At 35.5% G+C, this 25224-nt stretch overlaps 1 protein-coding gene across 3 annotated transcripts in view; it reads right to left on the bottom strand.

Annotated features, from left to right (window-relative positions):
* The window catches only part of LOC150096712 (multiple PDZ domain protein-like), a 1501001-nt gene that overhangs the window by 43990 nt on the left and 1431787 nt on the right, over positions 1-25224 (bottom strand). For all 3 annotated transcript variants that reach the window (XM_090408593.1, XM_090408594.1, XM_090408595.1), the window contains one exon: positions 12556-12659. In XM_090408593.1, the coding sequence (XP_090264719.1) occupies positions 12556-12659 (104 nt within the window). The remainder of the gene's footprint in view (positions 1-12555; positions 12660-25224) is intronic.

The raw sequence follows: 25224 nt of genomic DNA, 5'->3' as shown, positions 1-25224 counted from the left end.
GTAGCTTAGATTAGTTTCTCTAATAGGAGAGAAAGATGAAAGAAAGAGAACTGAGAGAGAGAGAGAGAGAGAGTAAGAGGAGATATGAATGAGCAGAAGAGTGAGACTTTAGGAACAGTTGTGAATGGATGAGGCATAAACAGCAGTGTGAATCAGTGGGAAAAATAAAAGTGAGATAGAAAATGGGAATGTATGATTGGCCATGCAAACACTGTGAGTCAATAAGGACAGAAGACACATTGTTATGAAGGAACAGCTGCCCTTGAAGAAGAGAGTAACTTTATATAAGGACACCTATGCTACCTATATATATATATATATATATTGATCTAACACATGAGAGGTCAAAAGACCTATAAGCACATTAGTGACATGTGCTTATATATGTGCAACATTTTCAAATGTGTTCTGAGTTACATCCACTACTTCAATCTTGAAACCTGATACACACTTTTGATTCTCACTCTCATATCATTTTTGGCACACTTTCCCACCACTATCGCTTTCAAACCAAATTCCAGCTGCTTTCGGTAATGCATACATTTCGCAGACATTGCACTGCATGAAGTCGCTTTGATTAAATTCTTTAAACAATCACTACTTGGACACCACTGTTCTGCTTTGCATCAGTGCCATGTGCTATGCTACCTATCTTACCATAGAAAAGACTAAATTAACAATATTTAAAACAAAATTTTTAACTTAAACTAATTAACTCCACAATACAGTCTAATTCTAACACAATTTTTTAACTGACAATGCTACTTTTTTAAAACAAAACAACTTAGCTTTCGAAACTCTCCAAACATAGTCCATCCAAGTGTTAAAGTGTGCATGTGAAGTGTAAAAGCACCAAAAGTTGAATCTCATGAGTATTCTGCACACCTCTTGAGGATACATATTAGGAATTTGATAATGATGATTAACCAGTAACAGTCAAAACAGATTCCTAAGTTTGGTAAAATTTGTACTGTTGCCCTTGACATTTCCAATGCTTTCGACCATGTGTGGAATTGAGGCCTACTAAACAAATTCTCATATTTTGATCTCCCTGCAACCCACTATAATTGGTTACCAGTTGTTTTCTCTGGTCGTTATCTTTGAGTTATGATAGATGGATCCCTCTCTTCGAGCTTCACCACCAATGCTGGGTTGCCTCAAAGCTCTGTCCTACATAAATGGCCTATTCACAATCATCCACAGTTTTGCAGATGATAGTACCATCCACTTGTCCTACTCATTTGACAAACCATGCAGTTTTCTGACATCTCAGGTTACAAATTATGTACAACCTTGTCATGTTCTATGCCACCAAAAAATATTCTTGTCTTTTTTCTCACAAAAGATTTCTCAGCTCACTTATCCTTACCCTCAGTAATACACAAACCACCAGATGAGATCGGATCTCTCTGCTTGGACTAACATTTACCGCTGGTCTTTCCTAGCGGTATACCATCGGATAGCATTAAAAGTGAGATTAAATGTGACACGAATGAGAGAGAGAAAGTGTTGAATGAAAGAATATGGCTGATGTAAAGAATGAAGAGTTGGCTGCAATGAGGAAGATAACTTGGTTGCAGGGAGTGATACATAGGGCGAAGCAGGAGCTGGAGAGATAAGAAAAATGAGGGCTTGACTGAGAAAGAAAGAAAGAAAAATCAAGGAGTGAGTGTTATATGGCAATTCAATAAAAAAAAAAGGTGTGATTGATGATAGTTTGACAAAATTGTGCTTTCCTGGTGCAAAAATTAATGGTGTTAGTGAGACTATTAGAGCATAAAAGGGTAGGATGAAAGAAATGATCATAGTGGCTGGAATGAATGATTTAAAAAGAGAAAAGTAAGGCATGAGAGAGGACATGAAAGAATTACTGGAAGAAGCAAAAGAAGCGAGTGAGAGAGTTAAGACAGTATGTTGCCATTGTATGAGTGAACAGCTCAGAAGGAGAGCCATAATAGCAAATGACTTGATGCGTAGGTTACACAGGAGGAGTGATGTGGAGTGAGCTTGACAGGCAAAAGGACTTATTACTAAAAGGGTGCTTTGCATCTGAATAGCTTTGGTTGTTTGGAGACTGGAAAAGTGTTACTAAATGAAGTGAAAGTGGATATGCAGAATCAGAAAACTAGAGCTTTGTGGGAGAGGGGGGTATTGAGCAGATATGCAGACATCAGTGAGGCAGTTAAGTGTAAGAATGTGTATAATATGACTATGTTAGTACCACTGGTAACAAACCAGAATGGGATAGTTAGTATAAAGCATCAAGATAGTGGTGAACTTAAGGGGCTTTTACACTTTATGTACACTAGGCCAGGAGCATTCGGAACAAGCAGGAGGAATTTTTGGCATTGGTCAGTTCATCCTGGCCAAAGTTTATTGGCATTAGTGAGACATGACTAACAGAAGAAGATATAGAGAGTGGGACAGAATGTAAAGGGTAGAGTGTTCAGGGAAGATAAAGAGAAAAGAATGGGGGGATAAGTGTTATTGATGATAGCCAATGAACTGCAACCAAAGAGAGTAGAAGATTAACTGCAGGCCAGTGAAAATAGCACATCTGATGCCATCTGATGTGAGATTGAGGCCAGCAGAACAAAATATACAGTTGGATGCTGTTATAGACCAGAGGATGGAAAAGATGATGGAGATAGTATGCATCAGCAAATAGATTCAATGAGTGGAGGACAGGTAATTATCATTGGGGATTTCAGTTATGGGAACTATAGATTGGAAGGAGGAGAGGACACATGGGAGGAAGGAAATGGATTTTATGAAATTACTAAAGGATAACTACCTGAGGCAGCATATGATGGAATATACTAGAGGTTTGAGAGTGCTCGATCTAGTAATTGCATCCGAATATGACCACGTTGCCATCAACTGGTGAGAGTGTTCATATGGCCTTGATCTGGGAGGTGGCTAAATGTGTGGAATTTTCAGTTAAGATGGGGGTATATGTGGAATTATAGGGCTGGTAAGTATGACAGGCTTAGGAGACTGTTTGGATCAGTGCCATGGCATGTAAAACTGTAAGATGTAAATGTTGATGGCATATGGGAAATGGTAAAGGAGTGTTTGAGTGAAGTAATGGCAGACTGCATACCTAGTCAGGAGAGTTGAATCAAGTGAGAGTTAAATAGATGAATATCATCATCAAGCTGGAGCTGGGGAAAAAAAAAAAGGCACAGGCCAGAAGGGTAACTAGTGTGGTAAGAGAGGCAAAAGTAGATTATGAATGAAAGTTAGCAATGCAAGCTAAAGAAAATTCCAAACAGTTTTTTCAATATGCTGCAAGAAAAAGAAAGAATGTATATGGCAGAATGATTTTAAGGAATGCTGATGGTAGAGAGATAATTGAATCAGTCAAAATAGTAGAATTACTAAGTGAAGATTTTGCAAGATTATATCATCCAGGTGGTGATATTGCAGCAATAAGAGAGCCAAAGGCTTATTATTATTATTATTATTACTATTATTATTATTATACCACCTTTATCATCTACACCAACGGCATCTACTGCTGACAACCAACACCACTAGTATTTTCACAGACAATTACAACATTCATGCCCACAGCGGGATTCGAACCCGCAGCCTTTTGGCTGGAGAGTGGATACGCTAAACACTCGGCCAACTAAGCTGGAAACAACACATTCAGGTAACGCATTCCATTCACTGACTTCCCCATGTAAAAAATCTACTCCTCACACCCTTCTTCACCATGCTTTTACATAACTTCCAGGAATAACCTCTGGTTCTTTCCCTTTCACCTTCTACTCTTTTTATAAACCTCTCTCTGGATTAATCTGATAAAATCCTCTAACTAACTTAAATGTCTCTATCATATAACCTCTCTTCCTCCTATCCACCAAACTTTGCAATCCACATCTCTTCAACCTCTTTCCATAGCCAGCATTCCAAACTCCTAATATTGTCAACAATTCATAGTGTAGATGCCTTAATTTTCCGATTGCGAAAACACTTTTGTGGTGTTTTCGCAATTCAGGTGCATTGTCCTGATGAAAGACGATTTTTTTTCTTCTGCAAACCGGTCTTTTCTCATGAATTTTTTCGTCTAGTCTGGTTAAAAGATCAAAATAATATTTCCGGTTATTGTTTTAACCCTTTTCAAGATAATTAATAAACAAAATGCCTTTAGCATCCCAAAACACTGATGCCATGACCTTTCCTACTGATGGAACCTTTTCTTCTTTGGTGCTGGACAACCCGGCTTCTATCCACTGTTTGGATTCTAGTGTGAAATGGTGAATCAAAGTCTCATCCATAGTAATAAATCTATGCACAAAATCAGTTTTATTACTGTTAAAACACTCCAAGCACTGTTCAGAGATTTTCATGCAAGTGCATTTTTGATCTGCTGTGAGCAAGTGCGACATCCATCTTGCGCAAAGCTGTTTCATTTGCAATTCTTTATTCAATATATTCTACAACATCTTTTGAAATGCCTATACTCTCAGCAATTTCACTCACTTTGACTCACTGGTCATCCAATACCATATTGTGCATTTGATCAATGATTTCTGGTGTTGTTACACTTTTTGGACATCCTTCATGTGGATCATCTTCGAGGTTGGTACGGCCATGTTTAAACTCGCAGCCCATTTCTTAATTGTCGAAAATGTAGGAGAGATGCCCATAAACTTTTATGAACTTCAAATTAATTTCTTTTGGCATTAAACCTTCTTTTATAAAGAATTTTATAACTGAACGATCCTCAATTTTATCCATTGCAAGGTATATATACAGACAACACTTTGCTTCAGACACTGTATAAAACAAATTACTTGATAGAATGACTTGCAATTTCACATGGATGCTTATGACACATGTACCAACTTAGAAAAAAAAATCATGCCGATAGTGTTGCCATCTATGGTCGAGAACCTTTCAGACAACCCTCGTATATAATTTTTTTTTTTTCATGGAACCACTAAATTACTTCAAAAATTATCAAAAAGGAATTATGACAATGAACAGTTATGTGCAAAATATTGTAATAAGGAAAACATACAGTACACAATATTACAAATAAAGTAACATAAAGGTTCTAGAAACAAACTGATTTCATAAAAATTTGTATTATCTCCAATGTTTTTTCAGATACATCTAATACAGGTTATAAATGTGAAAAGGTTTACGTGTTCGTTGTACATGTAAGACTTAAAAGAAAATAATTACTCTTTATTAACTTACTGCTGATATTTCGCTGGTATTATATCCAGCATCTTCAGAGCACAAAAACAGTTTGTCAACATATGCAAAACAACAATAATCTGGATAACAATGGGACTAGTTTAAACAATTGCAACGAGCAACACAAAGACTAAACGCCTAATCAGGTGCCATTTATGTTGGGAAAAAAAAAAAAAAAAACAGAGAGAGAGAGAGAGAGAGAGTAAGCAGGTATTATTATATCTTAAGATGAGCGTCTCCTAAATCTTCCCAAATTTCTGGCTGTATAAATGTAAATTTATACAGCCATACTTGTTGAGGTTTGGAGTATGTTTCAAGGCTTATGTTGATTTCAAGAAAAATCTCTCTGACTTATAATGACTTCTGTGTAGCACTTTTTGTTTTTTTCCAATTGATCCTGTGTGGACATCTGCCACACAGAATTATCTAAGAGGTATCTAAGGCATGGTCTGCTAAACCCAACTGCCATAACGACAGTGCCGGATGTATTTTTATGTGGAGATCCTCCCATTGCTTCTGCCTGGTATCTCCACTCTGGGCCTGGCTCCCACTGAAGAGACCGCAATAAAGGTCAAAACTAGTCTGGGCAGTGGCCCTTCCCTTAATGCATACCATTATACTCAACCTTTGCTACGAGTTGCCTGGTGTTGTACTACCTTACCCCAGTCCTAAAGATATTTTCAGGCGCAAACTTTGTTTGCTCACACTTGGATAAAGGATTAAACTAAATTTATCATGGAAAGGGAAAATAAAATATACAAACAATTAGATAGGACAGCAATGGGCTTCTCCCTTTCTCCCCCTTAGCCAATACACTTGGAAAAGCTATCAATACAGCCACTCTCAAAACAGTGCTTTGGCTATGCTATGTGGATGATGTGTTTGCTATTTGGCCACATGGTCTAGACCAATGGCTCTCAAAGAGTGCACCAGGGCACACTGGTGTGCCCTAGAAGTTTTCTGGGTGCGCCCTGTGGTATTCCAGAGAAATATGTGTCCAGATATAAAAATAAATATAGTTATTCTATTATACCTTTTCATTACAGATATACCGCTCTTTTTGTCAATACATCATTATGTTAATTAACAGCGGTTTTTCTTGCAAAGAGAACAAGAATATGGTTTATTCTTGTTGTGTATCTCTTATTTTAAAAGTGTTGGAAGTGGATGTTATGAGCATATTACTTATTTTCAGATAAATACACTGAAATAAAATGGGTAGATTTCTCAAAAAGAAGCATGATATTGAAGAATCAGATTCTGGAAGTGAGCAAAAGTTAAGTGCAAGTAAGAAAGCAAAATCGTGGCCTACTCGCAAATATAATGAAAATTATTTAAGCTTTGGTTTCGCTTGAATCGGAAGTGAAGATCATCCTTTGCTGCTATGTTTAGTATGTGGATGTAAAATGGCAAATGAATCATTGCTTCCTAGTAAATTGAGTAAACATTTTAAAACTATACACTCTAATTTACAAGATAAATCTGTAAGTTTTTTTCAAGAGATTGTCTGAACAGCAAACAAAAGCGGCAAATTCTTTTAAAAGTATAATGACTGTTTCTGATAAAGCTCAAATCGCTTCTTATCAAGTCTCAGAACTGATAGCAAAAAATATGAAAGATCATACTTTAGGTGAGTCAATTATTTTGCCTGCATGCAACAAAATGGTCATGACAATGCTAGGAAATGAAGCAGCAATGAAAATAAGCAAGATTCCTCTGTCCAACGATACAGTTCACAGGCGTATTATAGAAATGTCTTCTGATATTGAGAAAATCAAGAAAAATGTATGCAGTAATAAACTTCAGTATTCAAATTTTGCATTGCAAGTTGATGAGTCAACAGACATTACCAACAAGGTGCAACTCTTAGCATTCGTCCGTTTTATTAATGAAGATCAAATAGTAAATCAGTTTCTTTTTTGCAAAGAATTAAGTGTGTCTACAAAAGGTGAGGACGTTTTTAACATTTTGAATAGCTATCTTGATAAATGGCAGTTAACATGGAAGTCATGTGTAGGCATTTGTACAGATGAAGCCCTTTTCATGGTAGGCTGTGTTAAGATCCTTACATCTTTTGTAAAAAAACAAAATGAGAATGTTATCGTAACTCACTGCTTTCTTCATAGGGAGGCCTTGATGGCAAAAACATTGGGAGAAAAATTAAGACAAGCTTTAGATCAAGTTGTTCAGATGGTAAATTTTATTAAAACAAGACCTGTCAAATCATGTTTATTCGAAAAGCTTTATATCGATATGGATTCATAACACAGATGGTGCTTTTGAGGCTGCTGGTGAGGTGGCTGTCAAGGGGGGGAAGTACTTACCCGTGTACATGAGCTACGACAAGAGCTTCTTGCGTTTTCTGAAGAGATGAAACAATTGCATTTTTGTAACCTCCTTCGGTGCGAATTTTGGATTGCCAGGTTACAGTATTTGGCCGATATATTTCAGCAGCTCAATATTTTGAATACTAGCATGCAAGGGAAAGAAGAAAATATTCTCACATCCACTGACAAAATGAAAGCGTTTCAGAGAAAACTACAGATTTGGGAAAGAAAAGCTGTTGAAGGTAATTTGGAAATGTTTCCATTGGTAAGTAACACTTGCATAAATGAAACACCTCCAATAATAGTTGAACATTTAACAAGTTTAGAAGAAAAATTGAGTTCTTATTTTCCATCACTTAACACTGAACAATATGATTGGATTAGAAACTCATTTATGGAAACTTCAAGTGATTTTGGTTTAACATTAACACAAGAAGAAGAAGAACTGGCAGCTATATCCACTGATCGTGGATTGATGATTAAACATAAGGAATTGTCTCTTGAAGCCTTTTTGATTTCTATAAAAGAAGAATATGTGTCAATATATAAAAAAGCTTTGAACATTTTACTACAATTTTCAACATCATATTTATGTGAATTAGGATTTTCTACCCTCACCACAATTAAGTGTAAAAAGAGAGGAACTCTTCAATGTATTGACGAGGAAATGAGAGTTTGCCTTTCAAATATATGCCCAAACATTGAAGCAATCACTAGGACACATCAGGCTCATGTTTTTCATAAACACAAGAATGAATAAAGTGAAGGTATGTTTCATTTTATTTTTTTTTATCGCATTATTTTTTTTTTTGTAATATTTGACTTAATTATTATAACATATTTCTCAGAAATTTGTATATAGTGTGCCTACAATTATTTGTAGGATTTTAAATGCACCCCGACTTCAAAGTTTGAGAACAACTGGTCTAGACACACTGGATACATTGTTAGCACATTTAAATAGCCAACAACCAAAAATCCACTTTACAATGTAACTGTAAGCTAATGACTGTCTGCCCTTCCTGGATACACTAATCACACTTCTTCCAGATAGTTCCTTATCTTTTCGGTTTATAAAAAACTCACACATACAGGGACATATTTGCACAGTCACACCATCACCCATCACAAGGCGTATGGTATCCTAAAAACACTAACCCATAGAGCTAGAGTGATTTGTTCCAATGACAGCTCTCACTGCTAAATGGCTATAATCCCCAGAGGATAGAAAAATACTAAATGCTCCCCCAGAAATCCCTCTCCCACACTGTCTACCACAGAAGACTACAGCAAAACTGTCACCAACCCACACATTCAAGGCACATCGCAAAAGATATCTAGAGTGCTTAATAAATATCAGTTATGCATTGTATTTAAACCTTATATCAAATTGGCAACTCTCATCCATTCACCCAAGGACAGAATCTCTTCTTTTTCACATCCAGGAGTCTATGAAGTGCCCTGTTCTTGTTGAGCTTACTATGGACAAACAGGAAGAACTGTGGACATCTGCCTCAGTGAACATAAAAAATTTTTCTGGCACTGTCGTTATGGCAAGGTGAGTTTAGCAGACCATGCCTTAGTTACCCCTGCAAACAGGATCAATTGGAAAAAAACATAAAAAGTGCTACACAGAAGTTGTTATAAGTCATTGCTACTTTACTATTATGCATGATTTCTCTCTTATTCCATACAAACATTGGAATCACAGATGCCTTGAAACATACTCCAAACTTCAACAAGTAAAGGCTGTATAAATTTACCATTTACCATAAATTTGCGAGACAGTGATCTTAAGACTTAATTTCTCTCTCTCTCAATTTTTTTTTTCTCCCAACATAGATGGCACCTAATTAGGACTTTAGTCTTTGTGTTGCCCGTTGCAATTGTTTAAACTAGTCCCATTGTTATCCAGATTGTTGTTGTTTCGTGTACATTGACAAACTATGTTTGTACTCTGAAGATGCTGGATATAATACCAGCAATAAGTTAATAAAGAGCAATTATTTTCTTATAAGTCTGTGTTCTCATCTTTGCTGTTAAAAATCAAGTATCAGGTTATAAATGTCTGTATGCAATAGGCTATAATCCCGGATAGAATATGGATATAGCCATGTCTGTATTTGCTGAATTCTAGAGTCCCACAGAATGCTGTTCTATGGCAACTGTAACTACATCAATTCATGGCATTTTAGCATCACACGTCATCATCATCATGAACCATAGGTTCACTCCCCGTTGATGTCTGATGCCTGTTTCACTATCTTCTTCCACCTTTCTTTGTCCAGTGCACAGTGTCACAGTTTTTGTACACCCATTCCACATCACACATGTGTTTTATTAATATTTCTATTCCCATTCTGCTTAAGTGACCATATTACATTTGATACATACCATGTTTCCTCGAAATTAAGACCGGATCTTATATTAATTTTTGCTCCAAAAGATGCATTAGGGCTTATTTTCAGGGGATGTCTTATTTTTTCATGTATAACAATCTACATTTATTCAAATACAGTCATGTCAACTTCTTCTGGAACATCGTCATAACTCTCCAAACCCCGAATTCCTGAGACAGGAGTGGCAACAAAAATGATGATAGTTAAGAATGATGGTCCACACAAAAGCAACGAAAAATTGCAGGCACCAAAATTCAGAAAACGTTTCTTTATTTCACATGAGTGCATTAAGTAAGTCCATTACAACACATGACGTATTAAATTATGAAGATTCATATTAAATACAACCACATTCGTTCGTTATCAAGTGCGCACGTTATTCGTGAGTTGTGTCTGTACTCCGATTGGTCATTCACCAATAAGTCTCGAGTTCATCTGTTTACATAGGCGTTTACCTCTTGTCCAAGGGTGCCAGCTTGGGTATTTACAAATACTTAATTATAATTTATATTATCACTTATTTTAAGTATTAATGCCAATAATAGTATTTATTTATATTTAATTATATATTAATATTATTATTTTATAATTCAATATGTCCGTTGTGTGTTGCAATGGACGTACTAAATGCGTCCGTCTGGCTGACGATCTTAACTGGGGCTTATATTACGAGCATCCTGAAAAATCATGCTAGGGCTTATTTTCCAGTTAGGTCTTATTTTCGGGGAAAGATGGTATTGCATTAGCTCTGTTGTCACATTCTTAAATACTACAAAATATCAAGTCTCTTCAAAATATCTTTATTTGATTCTGCAATGCCAACTGTTTCACTCCTCATATTTCTCAAAACTCTCATATCCATGGTCTTTAGTCTTCAAAAACTGTTTTTTATTTCTAACCTAACACTGAGACCCATAAGTTGAAACTAGTTTGAAAACACTGTATCGCATAATTGCTACTTTACTATTTTCATGATTTCTCTCTTATTCAAAACAAATTTATTCAGCTAGCTACCCACATATCAGTTTTCCTTATTTTGTAATCTATTCCCATAATTATTTTGCTATCTTCACTAAAACTGTGCTTAAATAGCTGACATTTTACTTGTTCTACTCTCAGCTGTGAATGCAGCTGTCTCTTTATTACATTCCTGCCTAGTGCTTAATTTTTCTTTTAAACAACTGAGATAAATATCTACAATTTTGATGTTGTTTCTGATATGTTAATGATATTGAGAATTATGAGAACTAGAGAAAATGTTGGTCTTCTAAGAAGATCTGAGTGAGACTACCATGTTAAATATAAGGTTTGAAATTTGGAAGACAAGGATGGGATACAGAACATATTGAAGGAAATAGATTCTGACAATGATTATGGATAAGGATATGAAATTCAGGGATCACAATTTTAAAATTATGGACAATAATAGAATAAAGTAATAAAAGAGGATGCTGACATGTCTGTTCAGGTCACATATGGATTACTATACAAGACCTGGTCACCTGGTTTTTAAGCGATATTATGGAAACGGTGCAGAAAAACAATGACTAAAATAGTGACAGGTCTGTGAAGGAGAACTGACACAGGCTGTATCAAAAGAAACTTATCTCTGGTTTCTGGGTACGAGGACAGTTTGACAGAATGCCAGTTGTAGAGCCTGGTAGATAAAATGAGGAGAACGATATGAGTGAAACACATTTGGTAAAAGTTTGTTGAAAGATTAAAATGTGGAGGAAATTTTTCATAAAATATAATAAGACGGGGTACAACATGAGGCTATCCCCAGAAGTGTATGCAGAAGAGTGTAAACAAGAGAGTAAGAAACAGAGTTTTGCATGGAGAATAGTTCAAGCAGAATGCACTGATTGCCTTGAGGGTATGGTGAGTGATAAAATAGTGAATAAGTTTAAAGTATAACTGAATAATTTATGTGTGGGACAGTGAAGATATCCCATGTTTTGACTCCATCAAAATTATTATTATTATTATTACATAACACCGCCAGGGAGTCCAAAGACTCATCGAGGAAGTCTTAAAATCTGATAATACTAATCAATCATTTTATTATACTCATCTTTGGTAACAACAATTATGTATATATATTAATTCAATAATTTTTTGCTATCTTCAGCTCTTTCAGATACAGTAGATATAGTAATTAATATGTAGATTATGTAGATATAGTAATTAATATGTAGATCATGTAGATATAGTAATTAATATGTAGATTATGTAGATATAGTAATTCAATAATTTTTTGCTATCTTCAGCTTTTTCGGATACATTATATAATTTGATTTGGTTGATTAAGTCCAAAACTGCCAACCCATCCTCATTTCTTCGACTACAATGTACAAGATCAGACTTGATGTGCAAAAAATCTGCATTCCTCCACATGTAGTCTCCTCCCAATTAGCTAGCTTTAATGCCTTAGAAACCACCATATACAAATAAAGAATTACACTTCTTTCTAAACATGCTCCCTATTAATAACCAAGATGTAACTTGAGGAATACTATTATCATCGGAAATGATTTTATTTCATAGTATGATAAGTAAACAGCAGTATATAAAAAAAAATATTTTTAAACTATGAGTTGGTGTTTTATACTTACGTGTCAGCATTTTCTTCCATCCTTGGAGTTGTTGATCCAGAAGTACTCCTACGTGATCCAGCTCTTAACCTACCAATCTTCATTCCTATCCTACCCATTGTAGTCTAAAGAAGAAGAAAATGTTTTTAATATAAATATTTCCACAATGCAAATAATGAATCAATAACACAATATTAATACAAGTGCTCACTCTGAAATTTATATTTCTGAGCAATTAAATTTTTGGAGAAAGAAGTGTCTGTCGCTTTCTAGCAATTTTAAATAATTTCGTTTAGATTAATGTTGAAATAGAGTAACAAGTGTGTTCAGGTAAAAATGGTAAGTTAGTTATGGATTGCTCACTTAAGTATGGTAGGTGCAATACATATTCGGATAAGCATATCTGAATAATGTTCATTCAGATATGCTTATCCGAATATGTATTGCACCTACCATATTCGGATAAGCATATCTGAATAATGTTTCCTCCTGCACTCAGTCTTCAGCATCTCACAGAAAACTTTTCTGCACCTGGCAGAAAAGCTACTTGGTGAATTATTAAAGAATTCATTATATCTAAATATTGATAACAGAGATGAAAGGAAAATGTAATGCATCTTAGAAACACATGACACAAGTCACGCTCAAATACTATGAAATTAATTTTTCTTGAAACATTAATGTCAGAGTGAAATTACATTTTAACCATAATCAGTGTAAACTTAATGTTTTGCTTAGAAAATAATTCTATGCTTCAACTGTTAAAAGCATTACACATCCTTGTATATTATAATACTGTTAGCATATCAGTATTATAATATAACTGAGGAGTGGAGTTATTATGAAAAAGGAAAAAAATAAAACAAAGCATCAATATCTGCAAAGTATGCATTAAAATTATAAATTGAATATAAAATTTTAAAGAAAGTAGTGTAATATAAAAACCAGCTTTATCATTATTTTTTACATGAATCCATTCACAAAATGCTCTAAGCCTAGAGTCCATTAGTATTAGCATCATGGGTGTACCAAGGATTAGATATAGAAGCCCCTGCTCTAGAGACTAACTCTACTTGAGACTGACTGCCAATCTTCTTGAATGGCAGTCAGTCTCAAGTAGAGTAATGTGGGCAAATATGAGAATGGGGAACTGGACAATGAGACTTATTTGTGCCTATGGTCCCACAGAAGGTTCTACTAAGGTAGAAGTGGAGGAATTTTTTGAGGCTTTAGAAAAAGCAACTGACACAATGAAAAAGGAAAAGTTGGTCCTTGTTGGGGATCTAAATAGTAGAGTAGGAAATGATTGTGAGACATACAAAAATATTTTGGGAAAATTTGGAGAAAAGAGCAAAGCTAATAATAATGGCAAATATCTGTTGGATTTCTGCTCAGGACATGGACTGGTTATTACTAACACCATGTTCCAACATAAAAATGTGCACAAATTCACATGGAGAGAAGAGGCTAGGAATAAGAAAAGTCTCATTGACTATGTTATTGTTGATAGTGATGTTTTCTCCCTGGTGCAGGACACCAGAGTGTACAGAGGATTTGAAATTGGAAGTGATCACTATTTAGTCTTGAGCAGGATAAAATTGAATTTCATATTGAAAAGAATAACATGTAAGAAAGTTTTAAAGCGAATAAAAGTTGAGCAGCTCTCAGATGTGAACTGTAGACTAAAATACAGAAATATTATTGAAAAGAAAATGAAAGAGTTTGAGAACAGGAATCAAGCCTTGGAGATTCAGTGGCAAACTCTGAAGGAAACATTGATTGATTCTGCCAGAGAGGCATGTGGTGAGGTTGTGTGCAAGGATAAAAAAATCAGAACTCCCTGGTGGACACAGGAAGTTAAAGAGGCAGTGAAGGAAAAGAAGAAAGCATTTCAAAAGTTCCTGGCAAATAAGTCAGCTTTTACTCTTACAGAATACAGAGACAAATGTAAGAAAGCTAAACAGTGTGTAAAACTAGCTAAACAAAAGTCATGGGAGGACTTTGGCAAGAATATAGAAAATAAATATCAAGAAGGTGGCAAAATATTCTGGAGGTTGTTGAAGAAGCTTAGGAATGGAGGAAAGAGTGCTGTAAAAGGAATTAGAGATGATAAAGGTGAAATGAAAACAGGAGAAAAAGATATCCTTGAAGTATGGAGTAATTACTTTGAAAAACTGCTAAATGAAACAAGTAGTGATGACAGCACAGTGATAAAAAACACTGACCAGGCATGCAGTCAGGAATACATATCCATACTTGAAGTAGAAAAAGCCATCAAAGGCTTGAAATGTGGAAAGGCAGCAGGAGTAGATGATATTCGACCAGAAATGCTGAAGTATGGTGGTATAAGAGTCTTACAGTGGCTGCACTGCATAGTTCAGAAAGCCTGGACAGAGGGACGAATTCCCGATGATTGGAGTAGAGCTCTCATAGTACCCATATATAAAAAGGGAAATAAAACTGAATGTGAGAATTACAGAGGTATTTCCCTACTGAGTGTTCCTGGCAAGATCTATGCAAGTATACTTGAGAAACGGTTGAGAAGAATTGTGGAAGAAAAGCTTGGTGAAGAACAAGCTGGATTCAGGCCAAATAGAGGCTGTCAGGATCAGATCTTCACTTTACGACAAATAGTCGAGAAAGCATGGGAATATAACAAAGATCTGTATTTAAGTTTTGTCGATTTGGAAAAGGCATATGACAAGGTGCCAAGAGAGAAGCTATTCAATACGCTGCAGTTATATGGTGTCAATGGGGCATTATATCAAGCAATACTTAGTCTTTATTTGAGTTGTGAGTCAGCAGTTAGAATTGAAGGAAGTACAGGAAGATGGTTTAATGTTAAATCTGGTGTGAGACAAGGATGTACATTATCCCCTCTGTTATTCATTATCTATATGGATCACATTATGAAGGAATGTGGTATTAAACCTGATATCAAAATTGGAGATGTTAATGTCAGCTCTTTGCTTTATGCGGATGATGTTATACTTCTAAATAAATCCGCTACAAGTCTGCAAGATTCTCTGACTAAATTGAATAGCTGTTGTAATAGATATGGTATGAAGGTCAGCAATAAAAAGACAAAGACAATGAAAATAGGCAGAATCATTGAAAATGTCAACTGTGTTGTGAATGGAGAACTGGTGGAACAAGTAAAACATTTCAGCTACTTAGGCACAATTTTTACTGAAGATGGTAAACTAAATATAGAAATAGACAACAGAATCAGCAAAGCTGGTATCGTGGGAAGTCAATTGAATAAATTCATATGGAATAAGAAAGAAATTAGTCGGAACACTAAATTAGCTGTATACAAGACTGTGTTCAAACCAATTTTAACCTATGGATCTGAGAGCTGGGTCAGAAGTAAAACACTTGACCAAAGACTAGAGACCGCAGATATGAGAGTCCTGAGAAAGATTAGAGGCGTGAACAGATGGCATCAATGGCAATATCATATTAAAAATGAGGATATTAGGAAAGAACTTCACATTGTGAGCATCCAGGAATGCGTAGCAGAGCTAATCTCAGATGGTATGGTCACTTAAATAGAATGGGAGAGGAAAGATTAGCAAAACAAGTGTTCTCTGCCAGGTTGGCAGGAAAATGACCCAGAGGAAGACCAAGATATAGGTGGATTGATACGGTACAAAGTGCCTTAGACGATAGAAATATAAGATCTGATAATGTTGGAGTCTTGACAAGTAACAGACTGATTTGGAGGAAAATTGTAGATAGGAAGTTAGTGATGATGTAATTTTTTCATGTAGTACTGTCATATCCTGTACACCCCTTGAGGGTACAAGGCAGGAATTTGATGATGATGATGATGAATTTTAAAGAAAGTAGTGTAATATAAAAACCAGCTTTATCATTATTTTTTACATGAATCCATTCACAAAATGCTCTAAGCCTAGAGTCCATTAGTATTAGCATCATGGGTGTACCAAGGATTAGATATAGAAGCCCCTGCTCTAGAGACTAAAGACCTTCACAAGCCATTTGAAAATAGTTCAAGCTCAAACTTGTTTGCTTACATTTGGATAAAGGATTAAACCAAGTATATAATTTCTTGGTATCTTTAATTTATACTTATTCTTGAATTCTTTTATACATATATTTTTTGTAAGCAAACTCTTGGTCAGTGTGTGAAAACTACAAGCAAATCAAAGAACAAGAATACAGCTTATCAATGAAAAGCAATTGCTGCATGCTAGAAATTAATATTAAAATAAATAATATTAACTATTTTTGATATTTGCATAAGATGAATCTCCCAAACTTTTGGTTGAGAGAGAAAGACTTTTATAGTGGCCAAACCTGAATCATTCTGATTCAGGTTAGCCCACTATAAAAGAGCATATGTAGAATTTTGAAGAAGTTTCACCTTAATCCCACATATTTTCCTACAAAAATGTAAATAATACACCTAATTTTTTAATAATTCTAATTTATTTTGTTTTAATAGAATAAATGCACATTATTATTGTTTAAAACTTGAAGTTGTATGCAATGCCTCTAAGGTAATCAATTACATTACGATTTTGAAAATCTTGGACTATTGTTTTGATTCTAGCAGAAATTGCAGCATACTTCTTGTTTCTTTGATTGCCTGAATTACCGGCAATTAGTTGTGTAATTTTGAAATTGTGCAGCCCTTGTTGTTTCTTTAAGGAATCAATGAATCGGTAAACATTTGGGAATAAAGTAGCACAAGTTTCCTGAAACCCCCTGTGCCACCTCTCCATGCCGTTGTTGGTACGTTGCTGATCATTCAGTGTTCGTGTGTAAACATTCCACAATTCGATGGCAAAAATGGGTAATTGCTGGCCTCTCCGTTGTCTTCTTCCAATATACATATCTTCAAAGTAGTTTGCAATCACCATAGCTTCAATGGGGAAGTCATCAGCTTCAACTAAATCTTCAAATGCTTGAATAACGTTAGCAGGAGGAATAAATGTCAATGCCGGAATCATTCGGATTGACAAGCAAATTCATGATCTTGTTCGTATTGGGCTTTTAAACCTTCATTCTGTACCTTTCACCAAATGCTTTGGGAAAGATGAAAAAAAAACAATCAGTATTTACAATGCAAGCCTTCCAACAAGAAAATACAGGAAATTCTTGTTGGAAGGCTTGCATGGCACTTTGTTCAAAATCTGTCAAAAGTCACTGGGATTGGAGACCCAGTTGTAGATTTTTAACTTCTTGAAGCAACTTGACGTATATGGTACACATTTTGTTTGGCAGAAGTGCGTAGACCACTGAAATAACTGCATTGAATTGAACCATATGAATTGTATAAAGCTGCTGGAAATGTGTGGGTACTGTGCTAAAAGTTGCATCAGAAAACCACTCCTGGCTACTCCTGGTAACAATAACTGAAGATTGTTACTAGTGGAAAAAATAAGCATGCAACCTGGTAGCAGTTAGTCCTGAGAATCATACACCAAAAATTGTTGTACATTGCCATCGATAATAATTTCTTGATAATTTTGTGGAATTACTAGGTCCTGGAGACTGCTCGGTAAAGCAGGAGTACCATTGTTGCATCGAACATGACGAATGGTTCGTTTAAGTGAATCCATTTTAGGAAGTAATGCCGTGACATTGGCATGAGCCTCTGCAATTACTGATGCAACAATTTGCTGTGGCCGTTCGTTCATGGTTGTTGCATGTTGCCGTATTTGACCAATCAGTTGCAACGCTTCCGACCTTGCAGCTTGAGCTGCATGGTTATGCTTAGTTACGACTTTCACAACTGGGCCTTCCAAACCCTCTGTCCAAACACGCTCTTTGCAGGTGGAACATTTTTCACAAACCCAGATTCCATGTTGTTCATCTACAGTTCTCATTGAAAACACGTAAATGTGATTGTCATTATCTACCAATTTTCTTATTCCTCTTATTGACGGAACACTTTTTGCCATTGTACACACAGGATTAATCAATCAAGATGCAAAAAGAATATGTAGATATTGCACTGCCTGCAATGCTCAGCTTGTTTGCATGATGCACCACTGATAATGAGGCAGCGAAAACAGCAAACGCGCACTGTCCACTGTTCTACCCCCCCCCCCCCCCATGTCTATCACTAACCACGTGACTATTGCTCTCATGGTTGAGCATGTATTCTTTCCATTGTGAAAGGATTAACAGTTCTAGTTAATACTTTCACAATGGAAAGAGAACCCTGAAGACATACAAAAGGGGAGAAATTAGTTTAAAAGCTACATGACAATTTGTACACAAATGTAATTTTGTTCGGAAAAATTAGAGTTATCGGGAGTTTACTTCGAGTAATTAACAGAGTTTAACATTGAATCTCCACTAAAGAGACTGGGACTTCAATAAAAATTCGAGTTATCGAGAGTTGACTGTATTCACATTTTTGTAACCTCCTCATTATCTACAGGGGGTGAAATGTTGGGGGCAAAATGAGAGGGGTGACATCCATAAAATGACAAACTAAGGCAACTCGGGGATGCCGAGGATTGTATTCTTGTAAGCTCTCAGATCAACTTATGGCACTTTCACAGTTTCTACAAACATTTGGCTTTGAAATAATGTTGTATTTAATATCCACTCTGCCTATGTAATTTTACATCGAGTCACTGGAAACATGGCTCATCAGATTTGATTTGAGAAGGTCAATCAATAACTGAATTATGAAATGAATTATAACCTCAAAGAGTTGCTTGAATCACACCAGGAGAACCTAAGTAATGAAGATCTTCTGACTATGGAAAAGCATTATCGGTAAGGAATCTGAATCAAGTCCTGTGGTGATTGAGCCTTTGAAACTCACACAATGAAGGTTTTGTATACAGTTGTTGACAAATAAAGCCATGGCTCTCTCTTCAAAGAACATAACTCTGACCACATGAGTTCTAAAGTGAAAAGGGAGATTGAAAACATCCTTAAATGCTACAAGGATGTGTACGATCAGAAGCTGAAAACTGCAAGTCAGGTTTCCATTGAGAGATTCTTGAAAAGGCAGGTTTCAACTTCCTATCAACTTTCAGCTTTATCATGCCAGCTAAAGATGTGATTAAGATTAATCTTGAATATAAGGAAAAATTTTAATAGTTATTTCTTTTATACATACTGGATATTTTATTTATTTTTCTTATGCCTTAATATGTATTAAAAATAAGTGTACTTTTGATTAACTTAATCTTAAAAGATCGCAATCTTGCCCATTTGGGAACATAACATTTATTATCCCATATTATAAGTCTTATATTATAATGCAATGCTATAATGCATAGCATTATACATCTGAAAAGATGTACGCTTTGCATTATGGGATACTAAGGCAATTAATGTGAAGTCATTAGTGTAAATACAAGTGAAGATACTTCATGTGCAAACTGTTTGCTTATACTTAAACAAGTATAATTTCTTATCATCTTTAATTTAATGAGGACCACAAGATGTTTAGGCAGTTGAGTTTCACAAGTGCAAGAAGAATGATTGTTATGGGAGATTTTAACTACAGCAGTATAAACTGGGGAGAGGAAGATGCATGTAGCAATAAGGGAATGGAATTTCTAGAATTCTTGAGGGACAAATGTCTTAGGCAACATGTAATAGAGGGAACAAGAGGTAGAACAGTTTTGGATTTGGTCATAGCATCAGAAGAGTTGATAATAACTGAGATGACATCTCTCCCACCAGTTGGAGAGAGAGTGACCATGTGGTTTTGACTTGGAAAATGAATAGACATGCAGGAGTATCAAAGAGATGGGAACATATGTAGAATTATAAGGCAGGTGATTACAATAGTCAGACGTCAACTAGGGAAGTTTCATGGAGGGAGGAATTGGAGGGAGTGGATATCATTAGTGCTTGGGAAATTGTGAAGGAATATTTGTTAGCAGCAATAGTAAGCTGTATTCCACAAGTGAAGAAGAGGACACAATTTGGAGTAAAGTGGATGACAAACAATATTAAACAGGAACTGCATGTGAAAAAGAGGCTATGGAAGAGATATAAGGAGACAGGTGAAGAGCAAATGCATGAAGATTATAATACACAGGCTAGGAGAGTGACTCGTATGGTGAGGAAGGCAAATCTGGATTATGAGAAGAGACTGGCCCTAAGATCCAAAGAAAATCCTAGGGAATTTTTTAGCTATGTGGCCAGTAGGAGGAGAAATGACCGTGGAAGACTGACATTGTGGGATAAAAACAGGAATTGAGTGACTGATGCAGAGGACATAGTGGAATTGTGCAATGAACACTTTATTGGAGTATTTCATCCTGGAGGAGTAAATTTTAATACTAGAGGGATGGGGCAGGTTCGAGGTTTAGAAGTACAGGAGGAGAGTGTGTTCCAGATGCTGAGTACTCTGGATGTCAGTAAAGCTGTGGGACTGAATGGTATTTCACAACGAGTTTTGAGAGAATGTGCTCAAGAACTGACAGCTCTGTTAACCTGGCTTTTCAATGGAAGTCTGGCTACGGGAAAGGTGCCCAGGGAATGGGAGGAAGGTAAGATAGTGCCATTGCATAAGGGTGGTAGCAGACTGGAAGTGTCTAATTATAGGCCAGTTTGTGTGTCATCAGTAGTTGTTAAGATCTTGGAGAAATTATGTGATTTCTCTAATTTCTCCAAGTCATCTTGGAGAAATTAGTGAGGGACCATATAAAGCATTGGGCAGATGAGGTTAATGTTATCTGTGAAAGTCAATAAGGATTTTTTTCCCCTCTCTTTTAGGCCATTCCCCCTCCTACATAAAGAACACACAACACTTTATAAACAAAAGTAAAAACATAACACTCAACAAAGATGACTTATTAGTCAGTTTCGACGTTTCTGCCATTTTCACAAATGTCCCAATCAATCACACAATCCTTCTACTATGGAACATATTTCTGCCCGACATTACGGCCCTCTTTGCCCATGTACTACAGTCAGGTTACTTTGTGTGGCAAAATAAATTTTACCTAGAAAAAGAAGGCACAGCCATGGGCTTGCCACTACCCCCCCCCCCCCCAAATCGCTAACTTCTATATGGAAACTTTTGAACAAAGTGCTCTTGATTCCGCCACTCTAAAACCTACAGTGTGGCTTAGATATGTTGATGATGAGTTCGATATCTGGCCGCATGGGCGACAAAAGCTCCTTAGTCACCTGAACAAACAACATGAACGCATACAATTTACCATCGAAATTGAAAATCAGAACTCACTCCCGTTCCTAGATACACTGGTCACACGTCTTCCTTCAGGCAGCCTATCCTTCACGGTCTACTGCAAACCGACACACACTGGCTAATGCATACATGCTAATTCATACCACCACCCATTACAAAAATATGGAGTCATTAACACCCTTGAAAACAGAACTATAACAATTTGCTCCAACCAGCAAGCTCTGAAACAGGAACTAAAAATCATCAGCGACACATTCATAAATAATGGCTATAACAAAAATACCATCAATAAAATACTTAATAAAACATCAACAAAAAAGAATCTACACTACAGTAAAACCATAGCCATCCCATACATCAAAGGGTTATCGTAAAAAATCAATGAATCCTACACCATTATAACCTCAATGCCACCTTTAAACCACCTACTAAACTTAATATCATATTCAACTCCTCTAAGGATCCTCTCCTTCCATTAGCACATCCTGGAGTTTATTACATCCACTGCACCTGTAACTTATTATATACATTAGTGAAACAAGATGTACAATCCCTATACATAAGAAAGAACACATAAGACACATTAAATATAACCATTTTGGTGAAGCAGGCCTCTCAGATCAAGTTCTCAACACCTTACACCAAATCGATTGGAAAAGTACCCGCTCTATACACCACACTAAAACCTGGTATGAAAGAAAATTTAAGGAAGCCTGCGAAATTCTAATAAACCACCCAAATATCAACAATAATGGCAGCATGAAAATTCCAAGAATCTGGATGGCACACATTCAGCCCACCTAATACGTAGTATCCAGCATACGTCAGGACTCTAGGCAACCTTCAGCCAGTATTGGAAATCATTCCATACCAACTGGTTGGAATGTATATGTATGATCATAGTGTTAATATACACACACACACACACACACACACACACACACACATAGACTTGTTGTTGCTCCCAATGTAATTTTACAACCAGTAGATAATATTAATAATAAAACTCTAGCGTTGATGTATATTTTTATTTTTCATTTTTTTTTTTCTGCCAGAGGTCAGGCCAATAATTGTGTAACGGTTGGTCAGTAACTTTAACAAATCATGTAGTTGTAGTGTAGCTTGTTTTATGTATATAGTGCATATGCTCCAAAAGATGACCTTGATATAAAGGTCGAAATGTTGAAAGTGGATTTTAGTTTATATTAAACTAAAGTTTTACTCAAGCACGGTAGTTGTCTCATAATTTTCCAAAATGTAACCACATGGATTTGTGAAGGGGCACTCTTGTTTTAGTAATATGCTAGCCATTTATAATAAAGTAACAAGAGCAGTAGATGAGGGAAAGGCATATACTGCCATTTTCTTGGATTTAGCGAAGGCATTTGACAGGGTGTCACATGATAAGCTAATATTCAAGTTGCAGCACATGGGTTTGGATGTCAGGTTGGTCAACTGGATTCAAGATTGGCTGTCCAATAGGTATCAGAGAGTTGTGTATGGTGGGGCAGTTTCAAGGAAGCAGAGGGCTACAAGTGGGTTCCCACAGGCAAGGCCGTATTCATGGGTTTGCAAACCGTGCAATGGCATAGGGTCCCGCAAAGGGCAAAAAATCGAAAAAAGAAAATCAATTAATTTTTTTAAATGATTACGTAAATTAATATTGTAATTATTATATAAAAAATATTATTACATAGAAAAATATATGTAATTAATTTTACAACCAACTATTGTTGTTATAGTAAGCAAAATAAGATCGTAGCGCTAGTATTTGAAACAACTCTAAGATACATAACAATATCGTACAACACAGTATTAAATAGGGAAAAGTGCATTTTAAAACAGGCAATTTTAATAATTTTAAGGAGTTTTTTATTTTAATTTATGATTTTATGAACAATTAAGTATATACACGTACTGTCATGCCAATTTGTTTATTGACATTACTTGCAAACCATCTTAAAAAATATATTTTTTTAACTGGTTTTAGGTTATCCGACATAAGAATTTTTCTTCAATCGCAGTTTTCAATCCATATTAGATTTATTTATTTTCTAATATTATCAATTTTAGATATATTTTATTTATCAGGTAAGTAATTTTGTTTTAATTTATTAACTTATTTTATATTTAAATCTATCGTATTTAATTCTAGAGTATGACTAGTTGTGAGAGATTATTATGGAAGAAAATACCCAAGTGGGCATGAAAAATGAAAGTGAAAACAATAAAAAGAAGCGGCTGAGAACGTCAAAGAAATTCACTGTTTAAATTTATGAAGTTGAACTCATATATTTGTTCAGATATATCAGTTGATAATGGGAGTTCTGAAATAACTACAAAGAGTTCTTCGGCTTCAACATTAATTAATAATGAGAGTTCTGAAATACTCAAAGGAAGCGGAGAACATGACGCGTTTGGTCAAACAATGAGTATTGAAGATCCTAAAACTGAGACACCAGAGGAAGGTGACCTATTTACTATTGATGATCCAGCAACATGGCCTAAAATTTTGAACAACCCAGCACTAACACAAATTGTGCAATGTGGTCCACCGTCTCCTCCGAATGAAAATGATTTTCCAAAAGATGACAAAAGGTGTTTTTCCACAGCTCACTATGTTAGGACAATTGCAAACGGAGAGAAGAAAAACAGACGATGGCTTGTATATTCAAACTCTCCCAACTCTATTTTTTGTTTTTGTTGCAAATTATTTTCTTCTGATGATAATTTTTTTATCTAATAATGGCTTTTCTGCCTGGCGACATGTAAGTGAAAGATTAAAGTCGCACGAACGAAATCCAGTGCACATGAAATGCATGTATTCATGGACATAAATGGAATGTAATTTAAAATATCACAATACAATTGATCAGGCAAATCAAAATGTGACAAAATTTGAAGCAGAACGGTTAAGAAATGTTTTAAGACGAATAGTAGGAGCAATTCTTTATTTATCTGAACATAATTTAGCTTTTAGAGGTAATTTTGATACTTTGTACACAGCCCATAATGGTAATTTTTTTGGAATCATAGAATTAATTGCAGAATTTGATCCACTTTTAAAAGATCATTTAATGCGATGTTCGGAAAAAAAATTATAGGTAAGAAACAAAATTTGTATCTATCACCCATTGTGCAAAATGAATTAATTGTTGATATGGGAACCAAAATTGAACAAATTATTGTAAATATAATACGACAGGCAAAATACTATTCAATAATTCTCAATTGTACTCCTGATGTTAGTCATCAGAAGCAAATTTCAGTAATTTTTAGATATTTACATATGTTTGAAGCAGATATTGAAATTCGTGAAACTTTTTGACGTTTTTAACAACTAATGACACTACTGGTGAAGGTATATATGAAAACATAAAATCACTTTTGAATGAATTAAATCTTAAATTGTCAGATTGTAGAGGGCAAGGGTATGATAACGGAGCGAATATGAAAAGAATATATAAGGGAGTCCGTGCTTACATTTTAAATGAAAACAAAAAGGCATTTTATACTCCTTGTGCCTA

The sequence above is a fragment of the Typopeltis vanoorti genome, chromosome 18 (genome assembly GCF_054136105.1).
Source record: "Typopeltis vanoorti isolate ZY-2024b chromosome 18, IOZ_Tvanoo_1.0, whole genome shotgun sequence".
Taxonomy (NCBI): domain Eukaryota; kingdom Metazoa; phylum Arthropoda; class Arachnida; order Uropygi; family Thelyphonidae; genus Typopeltis; species Typopeltis vanoorti.
The sequence above is the reverse complement of the archived record's forward strand: the minus strand, read 5'-3'. Positions and strand labels throughout refer to the sequence as shown.